At 45.4% G+C, this 15,676-nt stretch overlaps 1 protein-coding gene across 16 annotated transcripts in view; it reads left to right on the top strand.

The window, feature by feature from the left end:
- Window positions 1–15,676, top strand: part of DOCK3 (dedicator of cytokinesis 3) — a 502,472-nt gene that overhangs the window by 459,078 nt on the left and 27,718 nt on the right. For 15 of the 16 annotated variants that reach the window (XM_072786067.1, XM_072786064.1, XM_072786059.1 and 12 more), the window contains 6 exons: window positions 806–891; window positions 3,243–3,269; window positions 3,406–3,501; window positions 8,286–8,346; window positions 8,862–8,955; window positions 11,387–11,535. In XM_072786067.1, the coding sequence (XP_072642168.1) occupies window positions 806–891; window positions 3,243–3,269; window positions 3,406–3,501; window positions 8,286–8,346; window positions 8,862–8,955; window positions 11,387–11,535 (513 nt within the window). The remainder of the gene's footprint in view (window positions 1–805; window positions 892–3,242; window positions 3,270–3,405; window positions 3,502–8,285; window positions 8,347–8,861; window positions 8,956–11,386; window positions 11,536–15,676) is intronic. The other variant, XM_072786058.1, reaches the window with a different exon arrangement.

The raw sequence follows: 15,676 nt of genomic DNA, 5'->3' as shown, positions 1-15,676 counted from the left end.
ATCTGTATAAATAATACCACAATACCACATTTTAAAGGCTAATGAGGGGTTTTAAAGATTTTTATCTCACACCACTTACAACTAATTTCCCACCTCAGAGTAAATCCAGGGAGGCTTATTAGAAAAGAGGCTGAGCACTGCTGAATGCCTTGCAGATCAGTGAGGTGGGAACAAGTGCAGTCTTGCTCCCTACAGTTTAGGAATTCAATAACAAATGCAGAGGCCCCAGTGATGAGACAGCAGCAGCCGCTCCAAGGGCTTTTAGGTCCTAGGACAAACAGCAGAGCTTTGTATCCTGAAGGAGAATCTCTGAATGAAGCACTCATCTTTGGCTCACCTCAGAATCATATCAGCCATTACAGTGAGGACTAGCTCTGCAGCAAGCTTCCTTTCTGACTGGCTGACTAGAGGAGAAAATTCTAACCAAATATATTTTACTTACACAAATTTTTCAGAATGAGCATTTTTAAAGAAAGATGAATACTTGATAAAGGCCTCTTTTGGATCCAAAATACTTTTCTTTCCAGGGAATCCTTGCCTTTTGTCCCTAGACTGGGAAAAGAGTATCTGAGGTGTGTAAGTTCCAACTTTTATTTAAACCACTGGAGTGGGAGGCCTTCCTAATCGGGGGAGACAGGGTGGTTTCTTGGTGCTGTAGATGAGATCCTGCCTTCCCTAGGATTTTTTTGGTACAAGGAAAAAATCAGGAAGGAGTTCCCCATCATCCTCACCTGTGGTAGGACCTGGATTTCCCATCCTTCCTCTGAAGTCAGCATGGGTTTACAAAGTCTCTGCTTCCCTCTAGGTGGAGGCCGAGCTGATTGACAAACTGGACAGCATGGTGTCAGAAGGGAAAGGCGACGAGAGCTACAGGGAGCTCTTCGGCCTGCTGTAAGCTGTTTCAGCCCATGGCACCCCACGCTGGGGGAGGGGGTGAAGTGGGCTGATAAAGGGTAGTGCAACCCAAGCTTCAGAGGGTAGGTATCAGGAGAGACATGGGTTGTTCCTAGTCAACAGGAAGGTGGCATTTAGGCAGCAAGCTCTCTCAGGGATTGCCATAGTTGACTAAAGAGGTAGAGATGGGCAATAACTCCGAGCTCTTATATTTGCTGATAGGAAAAGGATCATCATATGTCTTCATAGCATGCACTGTATCCAGCTGGGCAAACAGCCCATGGAGACTCAGCGAGGGCTCAGTGCTGGCATTTCTAAGAGGAAAAAACTTAAGTCCCTGGTTTGTAACATGATATAATTAGCTTGAAAAAAAACATTACCATGGATATTGTGACTTTAACACGTTGTACCCACTCTCCAGGCCAGCTTCCCTGTTTGTGAAATGAGGTTGTACTGAATTATGTCAAGGGTTCTCCCAAGTCCACCATGCATAGCTTCTGTCTTGAACTGATGGAGGCCAAGAGACCTTATAGGAATTGCCATAGGGCTAAGTCCAAAAGAGGGACTCCGGGGAGCCATGGTCCTCCTAGATAGTGATGTTGGACACTTTATCTTCCTAAAAAACAAAATCTTAAGACTCTTTCAGCTCTAAAGTCCCCTCACATCTTACTCATTATTTCCAGCTTTAATATTTTGTTTTAGTGTCATTTTAAAGATAAGCCTGTAACATATTTTTCCAATAATAATACTGTACATTTGCTTAGAACTTTACAGTGTACAGAATATGTTGACATTTCTTGCTTGATCCTCACAACACACCTGTGAAGTGGTCAGAGCAAAAATTACCCTGATGAGGTGATAAAACTGAGATCAAGAAAGTAAGTGTTAGCAGGCCTTCAGTTGAATGACCAGTGAGAAGCAGCTCTGTGAGGGAAGACTCAGATCTTCTAATTTTGACAGCAGGAAATCTTTCTGCTATATCCTGCCCACTTTGTTCTTGGATGAGTCACACAATAAATTTGAATTTATTTGAAATTTAAATAATTATAATTCATGAAAATTAATCCATATTATAGTATTTTTCTTTTAGCTGAAGATGTTTCTAATTATGGAAATAATGCAGAGAAATCTCTTCCTAAGTCACTAGCAGATGATTTTACTACAGAGGAAAAAAGCACACAAATAACTTGTAGTTACTGATTACCTGACCAAATAGTGTTTCATAAACTCTTCTAAGTCATGTCTGAGGATAAAAAGCTGCTGAGAGCCATGGAGCAGCATTTCCCAATTTGTGTTTAGGGGAAGATGCTGGGAAAAAAAATATGTGGATCATGGGCTAATCAGTTCAGAAAAAGATTCAATTAGACAAAATTGAACAGTCCTCTGTATTTTAGGATTTCTCAAAGCCTACAACACAAAGAAAGATGTGAAATACCTCCAAAAGGTGTGTGACTAGCATTTCCCAGGCTTCTTTGTTCACAGAATACCTTTCTCAGTCCTCCAAGACAGAAGAGCTCTGTAGTTTGAGAAAATACTGACAGCGGCTTCATCCACACAGCTTAGAGGCCAGAGCAATGGTTCTGCCTTCTCTCTAGAGTAATATGGGTCACATAGGAAAGCTTCACTTTCCCAAAAGCTTTGGCTAAAGCCACACACTGTGTGGGGAAGACCATCACCATCATGGCAGCATTAACAGCAGCCAGGCTGGACCTCTATCTGAACCTGCCATTCCAGGTGACTTTTCATGACTTTTAGGGAGTGAGAGACAGTGTGGAAAAGAATCAGGAAAGAGACCTGGACCTGGGCTTATCACTGGAGCAAGCAGAGAGTCCAGGTCATCATCCCCTAGGAGAGATATGTAAGAAGGCAGAGAAGCCAGAGGCTGCCCTGAGGTACCAGGAACATGGGCTGGCAGATGAGAAAAGGACCTGGGCGTTTAGCTCTTGGCTCTGGTACATTTCACAGGAAAGCATCCCTGGACAGTGAAGATGACTAGATATAGCTCCTGGAGCTACCTCACTACTCTTCATACTGGACCCTCAAGAGTAGTTGGAACCTTTTTCTTGGTTTATGTGAAAAGATAAGTTTGTATGTTTGCCAAGGATGCCTCTTGAGCAGTGATAGAGGTAGACAGCCAACTACAAAGCCAGATCCATCCTCAGTGGGCTCTCACTCAGCTGCTATTTCACCTCAAACCTCACAGTGACACTAAAGGGCTGGAGCTTTAAAACACCTTCCTCAGTTCATTGGCATCCTTAGGAACTTATACAGGAAAATGGAAAAATATGCTCATCTGTTCCTGCCAGTTCAGTAATCACCTTGTCTTTGCTTTCTGCTGCATGGAGTAGAACCCAGCTGTTTGGGCCCTACCCCAGGTAAGACTGCAGTGTGGTAAGTCTGCCGTCTCCAGATCCATCACAGGCCCCATGGGCTCCGGGACCTCACTCTGGTGCCCAGGGAAGGCTCATGAATTGTATGTTGTGTTTGTTTCCCCTACCCTCCTACCAATAGCCTGCTGGAGAAGGTTGAACAGGAAACATGGCGTGAAACTGGCATTTCCTTTGTGACCTCAGTAACCCGCCTCATGGAACGTCTGCTTGACTACAGGTATCTTCTCAGGCAACTACCTACCTGACCTCTTCTCTGATCAGGATATTTTCCTCAGCAAGGACATCCCCTGACCTTAAAATTGAGCCCATGTAGCCCTCAAAACCATGTTCTTGTTTTCAGTGCCATCACTAGTCATTAGGAATCTACTGATGGGCAGGAAAGAGAGGGAAAGAGCCTTCTCCCACAAGTAGGCCAGGGCTTCCTGGGATTCCCCCATAATATGTGCCACCGGGGGGTATCCCAGGGATATGCCACCAACTGGCTTTCCATCCAGAAAAGGCTCAGAGGAATGGGCACAGCTTAGCAATGCAGGAAACAACTGTAGGCCTTTGTGCAGATGTTCCTGAGGGCTATATGGCAGATGGGTAGGGAAATGTCACCTGGTGCAGAAGTGTGACCTCATAGGACTTCCAGTTGGTTTTTCCAGGGACTGGAGACCCTACTTTTCCATGCCTCTATTCTTTGCCTAAAGTCTATTTATTTCTATTCCTCGGTCCTGGCCATGAACAGATTAGAGGAAGCAGACTGTGAGCTGAGAGATCTTTATGCTGTGTTCACTCTGAGAATTCATGTAAAATTAATTTTTTCATGAAGTCTTGCCTTCTATCATATCATGGGTTTGAATTACTCCAGAAGTGGCAATGAGGCCCCCATGACAGGTTTATTTTCCCAGCAGAGTTCATATGGTGGCTAAGGATACCTTTTGGGAGCCTAGAGGAAGGTGCTAGGGAGTGAGGAAGAATAACAGAAGAAATCCATCACCAAGCAGTAGTTGTCTCTTCTCTGCTACAAGATGTGCAAACACTAGGGGGAGCACTTTCAATCCACGTATCAGGAAATGAGGGAGTGGAGGCCACCTTCAGTGGCTGCTGAATAGAGGGTACTGCTATGCCAAGACTTCTGCTTTGCAAAAATTCAGGTGTCCAGTGCACTAGCCAGACATGGAAATGAGATTCCTGAGAAATGGGCTTGCATCTTAAGCATCCCTTCTTCCTGTAGCACAGTTGTGCTTTTGTGAGTTTTAGCCCATTTGGGGGGGGGGGTCTAAGGAGGTCACAAGTGGCCTTTTGGGGACCCCTTTTAGAATAGTGAACTCCTTTGCTCATGCCACATTCCCAACCTTTTCTGCACCTGCCATCAGACAGGGAAGAAGGGTGGACAAAACTCTGTAACCTTTTCTCCACCAAAACATTTACTAAAGATCAGTTCTATTCATTGTGGCCTACCAGAAAGAGTCAAAATTAATTTCTAGCTGTCTTTTTTATTTTTGTACCTACATTGTACAAACAACTCAAATTCATGGCCAAAACCAATTTCATTCTCTTCCATTTATTGTCTCAGAAATGGTTCCTAAAAAAAAAAAAAAAAAACAAGGTTCATACTCTTTCACAAGGCATAAAAGTCCTTCATTAACTAGCCTTTGCCCATGTCTCCAGCCCTGTCCCCTGACAGTCCCCACTGCCCATGTGTACACTCTAACCTCCTACTGTTGCTCCTTGTTAACAGGAAAGGAAACACCATAATGTTTATAATGGCTCTTATCTATTAAAAACATACCATGTGGGGCAGCCCAGGTAGCTCAGTGGTTTAGCACCGCCTTCGGTCCAGGGCGTGATCCCAGAGATCCAGGATCGAGTCCCACGTCAGGCTCACTGCATGGAGCCTGCTTCTCCCTCTGCTCTCTCTGCCCCTCTCTCTCTCTCTCTCTCTCTCTCTCATCTCTATAAATAAATGAATAAAATATTAAATATCATGTGCTCTGTGCTTGATAAACATTGTATCTAAGCCCATATGCAGTCCTGAAGAGTTATCCTGGTTTTTATCAGTGAAGAAATACCATTGGTAGGAAATGCCACTGCTAGGATCTGAACCCACATCTGATTCAGGAGCCCTGCCCTGCCCCTTCATCCATGTTGTCACCACTCACATCCTTCTCTTTAGGCTTCTTTACATACTGCGTCCCACCAAGCTCCATCAAGGAGGCTGTTGCAGATAGGAGCTTACCTGGATCTTTGCACATACTTTTTTCAAAGTATCAGTCACCTTGAATGATGATCATTTGTCACCTTTCTGACTCATTCAATTGAAGAGAGCAGCTCCTTAAGGATAGGGACCTTGTCCTTATCTCCCTGGTTCCCTGCATGGAGACTTGATGGTTCTCTGTCAGGTATACAGTACATATTGATTGATTGGGAGACCATGCAGAAACCAAGGAAGTCTCTTCAACCACAATGCAGTTTAGTTCAGTAAGAACCTACTAAGAAAATAGTTGGAAAAAAAAGAAAAGAAAATAGTTGTTGGCAGTTAAATGTATATACATTAATTATACAAATAATTAATAGGTTTAGGTTATACTCCAGAATGACCTGAACCTAGAGTGGGAGACTCCGTTTTAGACCAGCATGAACCTCATCTGAGTACCTCAGAGTTGAAGAGTACCTCTTCAACTTTTGTGTTAATGTCTTCAGCTTTTGTGTGAGTGACATTTTATGTCAGATATAAAGATGCTCACTGGTGGCAGCTATACTTTCCATGTGAGGAAGCAGACCCCCTGGAGGTCAGGGTTGGGGGGAGTGGTTCTTAGGGACAGAGATAGAGTTGCCAAACCCTTGAGGATTTAAGTGGAATCAGAGGAACTGGAGGTTATGGAACCTTCATTCTCACACCTCTCCAGTCTCACTAAAGGCTGCCCTGGCCCTACTCTAGATCAGCACCAGCGAGATGCTCGCAGCCAGTTGCTTCAGAAGCCTTTTTAGGAGAGTCTTCCCTATTCATCCTCCAGAGAAAGAGTGAAGGAGAGCAGAGCAGTGGCTGCACCCAAGTCATTGGCTTTAAAAGATACCCTCTCAGGATGCCCGGGTGGCTCAGCGATTGAGCGTCTGCCTTTGGCTCAGGGCATGATCCTGGGATCTGGGATCGAGTCCCACATCAAGCTTCATGTGTGGAGTCTGCTTCTCCCTCTGCCTATGTCTCTGCTTCTCTCTCTCTCTATGTCTCTCATGAATAAATAAATAAAATCTTTAAAAAATAAAAAATAAAAGGTATCATCTTTGTTGAGTAGCCACACAGAAGAAAAATGTTAGCTGTTTGCAGTGCATCGGAAAGGTGGTCATAGCACACAAAGATGAATAGGAAATGTCCCTAGCACCACAGGGTTGAGGCCACTGCTTTTGTTTAATTGACTTGGCAGTGAAGTTCTAGTTATGGCCAAACAGAAGGTGATGCCTGGTAAGTGTTTCAGATGCTTTCTAGAAAAAAACAAACCATTTAATGCCAAAGTATCTAGTTGAGATCTCACTGCCCTATGTGGGGCCAACTTATTGGAGAGACAGATGCCTCCTGCTACCTTGTGTGTTGCTTGTAACAAGTTGACCATCTGGCGCTCCTCTTGAAAAGTCACAGCAGTTTCCCATCCCTGCTAGCTCCAAAAGGGGCATTTCCTATTCATCTAAAAGGTTCTGCAGTGGCATGTTCAGGACACCCATATCTGGCTACAAAGGAACCAAATACCTATGACTGATATTAGGGAACCCAACAAGAAGGACCTTGGTTTCAAATCCCAAAGAGCCACCAACTCTGATAGTAACCCTCCATAGATGGAAGGACACTTGACTTTGTGGAATATCATGAGAGTTGTGTAGATTTCTCAGTATTCTTTCTTCCAAAAAAGTCATCATCCTTCTGGGAGCTGGATTGCAGCTGGGAAGGTGCAGATAACTGCATTTGTCAAACGATCACCCAGAGGTTCAGTGACTTGGACTAGGGCTCCTGACTCTCAGTCGTGATGCTCCTCACTGTGCCCCATGCCTGTAGGTGGAGAAAGCCAAGGCACCCTCTCCACCTGATCTTAGTGTTCCATAAACCCGCTTATGCAGCCTTTCTCTAACCTACAGCTATACAAGGAGCTGTATCTATATACCAGAGCAGTATGGGGTGCCAAAGAGGCACAACAGGCAAATGGGACTCTGACTGGCTGTGTGCACAGGAGGCTTCTTGCAGGATTCACCAGTCTGGTTCTCCTTCTCCTTTGTCTCTTCGTGCCATGCCTCTGCTTCTTCAAGAGGAGTGTAGTTTTGACCCCTCTCTCCATAGGGAAAGATCCATTCTCAGGGTTCCCATTGTTCTGTGTCTCCCAGGCCAGCCCTGACCCCTACTACACCCAGCCCTGGCTGAAGCTACCCCTAAGCCAGAAAGAAACTTCAAATGTGCTGCTTCTTATTAATGCACAGGAAGGAGACCACAGGGAGAAAAGCCAGTGAGGTGGTTAACATGGCAACCATGCTATGGTTGCTGTAGCCACAGAGTCCTGAAGCTCAGTCCATGAAGTAGAGCATCTTAGCTTCTGTTAAACACTATCCTACAAAAGGAAACTTCCCTGTATGTTGGCAAATTGAACACCAATAAAAAATAAATTTATTATAAAAAAAAAAAAAGAAACTTCCCTGAAAGAAAAGCTCTGTGCCTCTCCTTGGGGACTTGGGGATTCAATATTCTGTTTTACTGATAAATTCTTCTGTGCTGAGGATATTGGTCAGTGCCACTTAATGCCCTGTGTACTATCTGGGCCCTACACTCTGCCACCAGAATGAGGGGTTCAGTTGAACAGAGACTTTTGAACCCTAAAAGTGGGCCCAAAGCTCAGAGGTTGCTCACTGTACAGTCCCCATCTGTGGAAGCATTTCCTGTTGGAGGGCATCCTAATTTAGGGTTTAGTCATACTGATACCTCCATGATACTGCAGTTCTATGCCATGGGACATTCCTTTGTGTTCTCCCTTCCAGGGACTGCATGAAAGGAGAGGAAACAGAGAATAAGAAGATTGGCTGCACTGTTAACCTGATGGTGAGAGGACATGGGCCCTTCTTCCTATCTGCCTAGTGGAATGGTTTCTGTCCTGCACTGTGATGGGCATGGCCCTTCTACAGTGGCTGTGAGCCTAAGGGTTTGAGTCAAGATTTCAGCTTTGTCCCTGGTATCGTGGAGACTGGCACCTCATCAGTCACATTCCCATTTGGAAAAGGAATGACATGAGCTTCTCTTTGGGCAAAACTCCACCCTGGCCTCTTGGCAAGGTCAAGTCAACCCTGACATATCCTAATTCTCAGTCTGCCTTGGCACTCTTCCTCTTTCTCACTACTTAGCACTCCTGCAGATCTGTCACAGGCTCCACCACACCTGGGGAGCAGGTGTGCCTTCTGGCTGGTCCTTTCTTTTTCTGGTGCTGAATGCCTCCATACCCTGCCCTCCTTCTCCTGCCCAGCACACCCAGGACCTTGGCCAGCTGCCTGGAGCTCAGGTATGGCCACTACTGGTGGAAGCCTCTCTCATCTTTATGTATATTTCCTTCTCTCTTATAGAATTTTTACAAATCTGAAATTAACAAAGAAGAGATGTATATCCGCTACATCCATAAGCTTTGTGATATGCATTTGCAGGCTGAAAACTATACAGGTGAGTGGAAGGGGGACAGTCATGCCTCCCCCTGAGGACAGGCTGGACAGGAATGCACAGCTGGCAGAAAAAGGCTCTGATCTGGTACCTTCCAGATCTTAGCAGAGTGTTGGGGTCTGTGCTGTGCCTTCACCTCACTGCTTTCCCTCAACTCCTTTGCAACATGTAGTGGAGAGAAAGTGGGCAGAAATCGTCCTTGTACTGCCATGCCAGGTCCTCTGCTGTCTGAAGCTGTTCTGCTCTCTCCTTGCCTCATATCTACTCACTGTGAGGCCTCAAGGGTAACCTCAAATTCTGATGTGCTAGGTTCAGAGCATCCTGAGCTCAGTGTCACTCCATGAGCAGAGCCTTCCTAAGGACCTCCATAGCCAGAGCTAAGGGAGACCATAACACAGAAATACCCACTTAACCCTGGGACTTCCAGAACTCACTGGCAGAACTGCTTTGCAGCCTACACTGCCCTGCCCTGCAACTGCACAGCAGCCCCACTTTGAGCTCCCAATGGAGAATATGGAGAGGGTTCATCTGGCTTTCTGACAGGCCAGACACCTTTTCATTGTATTTACAACTTAATCCATACTAAGGCCTGTTCTTTTTTTGGAGGGGTAGGGGCAGGAAGAGGGAAAGGGAGAGAGAGAATCTTAAGCAGACTTCCCTAGAGTACAGAGCCCAACTCCAGGTTTGATCTCACCACCTGAGATCATGACCTGAGCTGAAATCAAGAGTCGGACACTCAACTCACTGAGTCACCCAGGCATCCCAAGGCCTTTTCTAATGGAATAAATTTAACAGCAGTCAGCCTGCCTGTCATGCTGTTTACTGAGTACCGCTCTTAGTTAGGTGGGTGTATGTGCATGTCTCTCCTGCCTGATCACCTTGTACCATAGTTCCCCCCAAATAGCCACCTTCTTCACTGTAGTGACCAGCCACCATATCCTTGCTTTTGAGCCATACAACTTGAATTTGTGTGACAGACCAGGAAATTCAAGCTATTCTTGTCCATAAACATGACTAGAATTAGATGGATTTATAGAAACACAGAGTCCTCCTTCCTTATCTCTAAATGTAAGAGACTGTATGGCATAGATACAACCTTTCCTGACCACACAGGTTGGCAAGAATTAAAATCTGAAATGACTGGGCTGACTATGACAATCTCTGCTTCCACTCATGATTCCAGCAACCCTCTGAGAAAGTGGTGAAGTAATAGATTTTGATAAATTTCATGGACTCTAGAGGCATTTACTAAACTCCTCAAGGACTGGCCATGACTGAGAGGCTGGGTCAGGGATTTGGATAGAGAGAGGGTGCTGAACCACATCTCTGGTGGCCTCAGGAATAACATCTGTAAAGGATACAGCCAAGAAAGGAAAAGATCTCACCTGGTTTCCTCAGTTCCAGAGGAGGCCTTGAGTGCCTCAGGGTCTTGCCCCCAGAAAGAAAGGACTTCCCATCTGGATCCAGTGAGGAGGCATGTGCATCCCTGGACAGGAAGGTCAGTGGCCAGAGCACAGGCAGAGAGACTATTAGAAGGAGCCTGGAGAGTGGCTGGAGGTAGCTGTATTTGGCTAAAACTAGAAGGGGGTTATGGGATAGTTAGAAATGAGATTCGTCACAGTCATGGGGCGTGGATGTGAGTAGGCCTTGAAGGCCAAGCAGAAACTGGGCTAATCACCTTGCCAGTAGGAGAGGCCCACTAAAAATGAGCAAGTACAACAGTGGTTATAATTCAGGGTGACACATGCCTTAGAATTTAGGGAACCATAGTATTTAGTTGCTTTTGTCTTCTGTAACCCTCTCCAACAGTTCCACATCCAGGGTAAGGTGTCACTGGTCCTCTGGTCTGGCTCCAGCATCAACTTTAGATGCTGGAATGGAGCTTCTGGCTACATGCCCATCAGATAGTTACCACCATTTATACTCCTCTCTGGTCCTCTTAGAAATAGTAGAGATAAGGGCCATGCTGAGGTCAAAAAACCATGCTAGAGGCACTGGGGCTGGCTTAGGAAGGGCTGAGGGAAGTCTTGGTCAGTGCTCACCCACAAGAGCCAGTCTGAAAAGGTTGGGAAAGAAGCTGTAGTTAGTTGACCAAAAAGGAACCCAACAACTCTCTGACAGGTCAGTGTCCCAAAGTAAGGCAACCTGTGCACAGATTCTCAGGGAACTAGTCCATCCTTTATCTGGAGCCCCCCATTAGTGATTAGGCCATGAGAGGAAAATGTCTGCCAGGATCTTAGGCCCCTGAAAGCTATGGGCAAGGGTTATTGGCTGGCTGCACAGTCCCTCTGTCTTACCTTTGGTATCCAGTGTCCCTGATCCAGGCTGCACATGCCCTGCCCTATCATGGTGTTTAGCCTAGTCGCCTGGCACCAGGCTACTCCTGGACCCCTGATGAGAAGCCCCTGGACCTCCACATTGCCTGTCCCCACAGAGGCCGCATTCACTTTGCTTCTCTACTGTGAGCTGCTGCAGTGGGAGGAACGGCCACTGCGGGAATTCCTGCACTACCCATCCCAGACAGAGTGGCAGCGGAAAGAGGGACTATGCCGCAAGATCATCCACTACTTCAACAAAGGCAAGGTAGGTGCCATTACACTAGCCTTTCAACTCTTACACTTCTGCTATAATGCATGGCATCTCGACACGTAGGGAAGGGCAAAAGCTAGAGGGTGGTGTGTGGGGCGGTGAGTGGATAGATGCCCATGGGTGTGCATTACCTTTGGAGGCAGCATGATTTTTTTCTCTGGGGAAAAAAGATATATAACAGTTTAATTCTGTGGCTTAGAAGCCAATTCCAGATTGAGGGTGTAAGAGACAACCCCACATACCAGCTTTGCACATCTATAAATGCTGCTGCTCCTACAGCAGGGGTTTTTGGGCCCCACTTACATTTATTAGATTTACTTAAAGAATTAATGTAGCTTTCCTAATCTGCCATAGAAAATATAAGCTGTAAGAATGAGTAGATTTTAACCTTAGTCAAAGGAGGTATGTCCTGCCTCTCACTTGTACATGTTATCTTGAATTTCTCTCAGCACAGACTGAACTTCTTTCATTGTGGTTCTTCCCTATCAAGCTCAAATCTGTAATCCTGACAGGCACTGTAAGCATTGGTGTTGGCCTCCTGGAGACTTCCCAGCTATCCTGTTCCCATTTTCCAGAAGGCTTCTCATGGGACCCTCTGACCATCTAATGTTGGTTGTGGCCCATGTACTGGAATGGCTGGTTTCGGGTCTTGTTAATAGTGTTTGCTGATTATTCAGCTTTGAGTATGCTTTAAAAAGCTGAATTTGGATCACTCAGGGAACGATTGTGGCTGAATTCCTGACTTGAATGGAAATTGTTTTTTTTTTTAAATGAATTTTTTCATCATAAAAAAGAAAGATTTAAACATTGATGGGTTTTGCACAGAAATCAGGAAACATTCATCAGTTTTATTTAACATAGGAGATATCTTTGTTAGAAGCATTCATCCATGCAGGAACCTTTCCAAATCCTCAGGAGCTCTCATGTAACCTAACGCAGGAGGAGGCCCATGCATGACTGATCCACAGTGCCATCCCGAAGCCTCCTCTCCTTGCCAGTCCAGGGCTGGGACTTAGGGCCCACACCAGTACACTTTCAGGCCTGCCTTTCTGGTACCCAGCCCAGCTGAGTCTGCCGTTTATCCACATGCCCAGCAAGCCCTGCCAGCTTGGAAGGAGTGGCATGAGCATTGTAGGAGTGTGCATGAGTGCTTTTAGTGTATTCTCTTTTCTTTCTGGGGACACAGAGTACAGAGTGGAGAGTTAACCTAATCTGATGGAGCCTACCAGTAGGAGAATGGTTCCCCTCTTCATTCCACACTCTAAGCACACAGTAGTGTTTAGAAAAGGAAGTTTACAGCTTAGTAAACTAAGACAAGAGAATGAAATGCAAAAGCTGCCTGAGTACTGTAGATGACCAGGATAGGGGAGAGGACCAGAAGACTCCATGGACTACCTTCTTGAGCATCCCTCACTTGCTCTAGCAGCCCTGTTTTTGCTGTGAGTTTCTGAGGGAACAGGTTCTGTGCCCTTTCATAAGCTCATCCTCAAAGAGATGTTTGTCAGATTCATCCTCTCGGGTTCATACAGAAGGTCCAGTTTCTGTGTATCAGTACCTGATAGAACCAGTAGATAGGGCTAACCAATTCTTGAAAGCATTCAAGTTTTTTTATGGGCTCAAAAAAAGCAAAACCTGGCTGTCACACACACACAAAAGTGTTCCTATAGGGTTCTTGGTGCCAGGAGAAAACCTACTTTAGCAACAGGAGGAAAGCAGAAAAGGAAAATCTGGGGAGGAGCAGGGAAAGTAGTTCTAGCCCTCAGCACTGCCAGCACACCCTGCCTCACAAGGCGGGCTCTCCACTTTTCTCCCATACACATCCAGCCTTTCTGTTATCTGCCACGTACAGACAACTCAACATCCTGTGATGCTGTGTTTATTCATAAGCACCTAGAAGGATTGAGTCAGAAGTTCAACTCAAGGTCATAGTCTAGCCCAGGGCCATTCTCTCCAGTGGTGAGGTGGTTAACCTAGAAGCCTGCCCCAAGCTGGACTGGGCTCCAGTCCACAGAGGGTCAGCATTCCCAGGCAGACAGAGAGGAGCACTCAAAAAGGGTCTGGCAGAGTGGGAGTTGAAAGAAGGAAGGAGAGGTGTGAAGATGGGAATAAGTCCTCCATCAAAGGACAGAGGGAGCAAACAGGAAGGGAAGCTGGACAAAGGCCTCTGACCTCTAATTATCTGGCATACAGACCATCAGTACCCAATCAGTATTCCACAGCCTTCTCTGTGGAGCTGGGCTTGGGCTCTCCTACTAAGGGTTGCTGTTGCCCATGCTCCTCTGAAGGAATGTTGAATCTGTTGCTTCTTATATGCTGTGTGTAAACAGAAGTACAAAGACCACCAGGCTGGAGTCCCAGGCCTTTACAAAGCTCCTTTCCAGTTTTATTAGAGTGAGCCCTAAATCATGTAACTTTTTTGCCATCCCTTTCAGAGAGGCCACAAGGATGTGTAAAAGCATACGTCTGCCAGAGTTGGTAGAAATAACTGGATTTCATACATTGATAAGGAGTTTTAGAGTTGGCTTTGTCTTCTGCCAGAAGAAGGAGACCAAGAGAAAAACTATAGCAGGGATGCAGTATACCTGCAGCACATTCCTTACCCTTGTTGAAAGGCAGCTCTCAAAGCACCCAGACATACCAGGGTTCCAGCACAATCCATTAAGGCTGACAGAATGTCTTCAAACTCTTGGTCCTGGCTCACTCTAAGGATAATTGGGAGTAGGTAGGAGGAGGGCTTAGAGCAGGAGAGCAGATTACACAAATTAGGGCAGAAATGCCAGCAAAGCAGATGAGCATTGATCCCAGTAGGGGAGAAGATCTGCTTTAGCAGGAGCTACTGTCAGCAGACTGAGTGCCTTTAGCCCCACGTGGGGTTCTCATCACCTAAATGAGCAGCTCCCCACGGGGTGCTCTTGGCAAGCTGGCCAGAAGTCTGCACAGCTGGGCTGCTTAGCCAGCCCCCATGGAGCTGCCTGCCAGGCAGACCCTGTTGTGGGTACTTGGCTGAAGCCTGCCTTAGTGGCACTTGGAGCCAGAAAGAGGGCTGACATGTCCCCCCTTGAAAGATGCAGTATGGGGGTGTAAGAGGTTTTCTAGCCCACTGAGGCAGAGGCATTGTATTGGCTCAGGGAGCTAGAGTTTATTTAAAAATTCCCTTTGATTTGTTTTAATATTTTTAATTGGTCCTGCAGTTTCAATCCATATGGCACTAATTCTTTCAAAGGATAGAAATAATAAGCTCTTTTTGAGAAACACGTCCCAAATGACATAGTGTTATCCTTCTCCCTGATGCTATTTCAAATATTTTTTAAAATATAGTTCTTATTATTTATGCATTCATATTGAAATATGACTGAGTGAAATTATATGATGTCTGAGATTTGCTTCAAAAACTCTGGGGGGCAATAAGCAATTGGGGTCTGAATGATACAAGACTGGCGATTAGTTGGACATTCTTGAGGCTGGGTGATGAGTACCTAGGGGTTCATTCTTCTATTTTTCTATATGCTTAAAATGTCTTATAATAAAAAATTTTAATTAGAACTTAGAAGTTGGGGAGAAGAGCCTAGCTGAAATATCAAGTAAGCCAATGATTCCCAATCTAACAAAACAAAGCACTATATTAAAAAGCAGAGGAAATGAGCAATACTGGCCTTCAGTGAAGGCCTTTTAAGCCCTCCTTAGGCACTCGTTATGTGGGCCTATCACCATATCAGAGGCCACACCTCAGAGGCACCCTGGGATCTGACTAGGTAAGGATCATTTGAAACCTTCTTTAAGACTAGAATATTTCTATAAAGGAAATAGAGCCATTACTAAGTCCTTGGGTAGTCACTATCTGCTTGGCTTCCATACTTTTTTCTGAGCTTCAGTAATCTTAATTTAAAAGTCATTGTTTCCACCTAAGTGTCCATTGACAGATGAATGGATAAAGAAGAGGTGGTATATATGTATACAAGAGAATATTATTACCCAACCATCAAAAAGAATGAAATCCTGCCATTTGCAACAACATGGATGGAGCTAGAGGGTATCATGCTAAGCAAAATAAATCAGTCAAAGAAAGACAAATCCCCTATGATTTCACTCGTGTGGAATTTAAGAAGCAAAACAAATAAGCAAAGGGGAGAAAAGA

The sequence above is a fragment of the Canis lupus genome, chromosome 19 (assembly GCF_048164855.1).
Source record: "Canis lupus baileyi chromosome 19, mCanLup2.hap1, whole genome shotgun sequence".
NCBI classification, from domain to species: domain Eukaryota; kingdom Metazoa; phylum Chordata; class Mammalia; order Carnivora; family Canidae; genus Canis; species Canis lupus.
The sequence above is the reverse complement of the archived record's forward strand: the minus strand, read 5'-3'. Positions and strand labels throughout refer to the sequence as shown.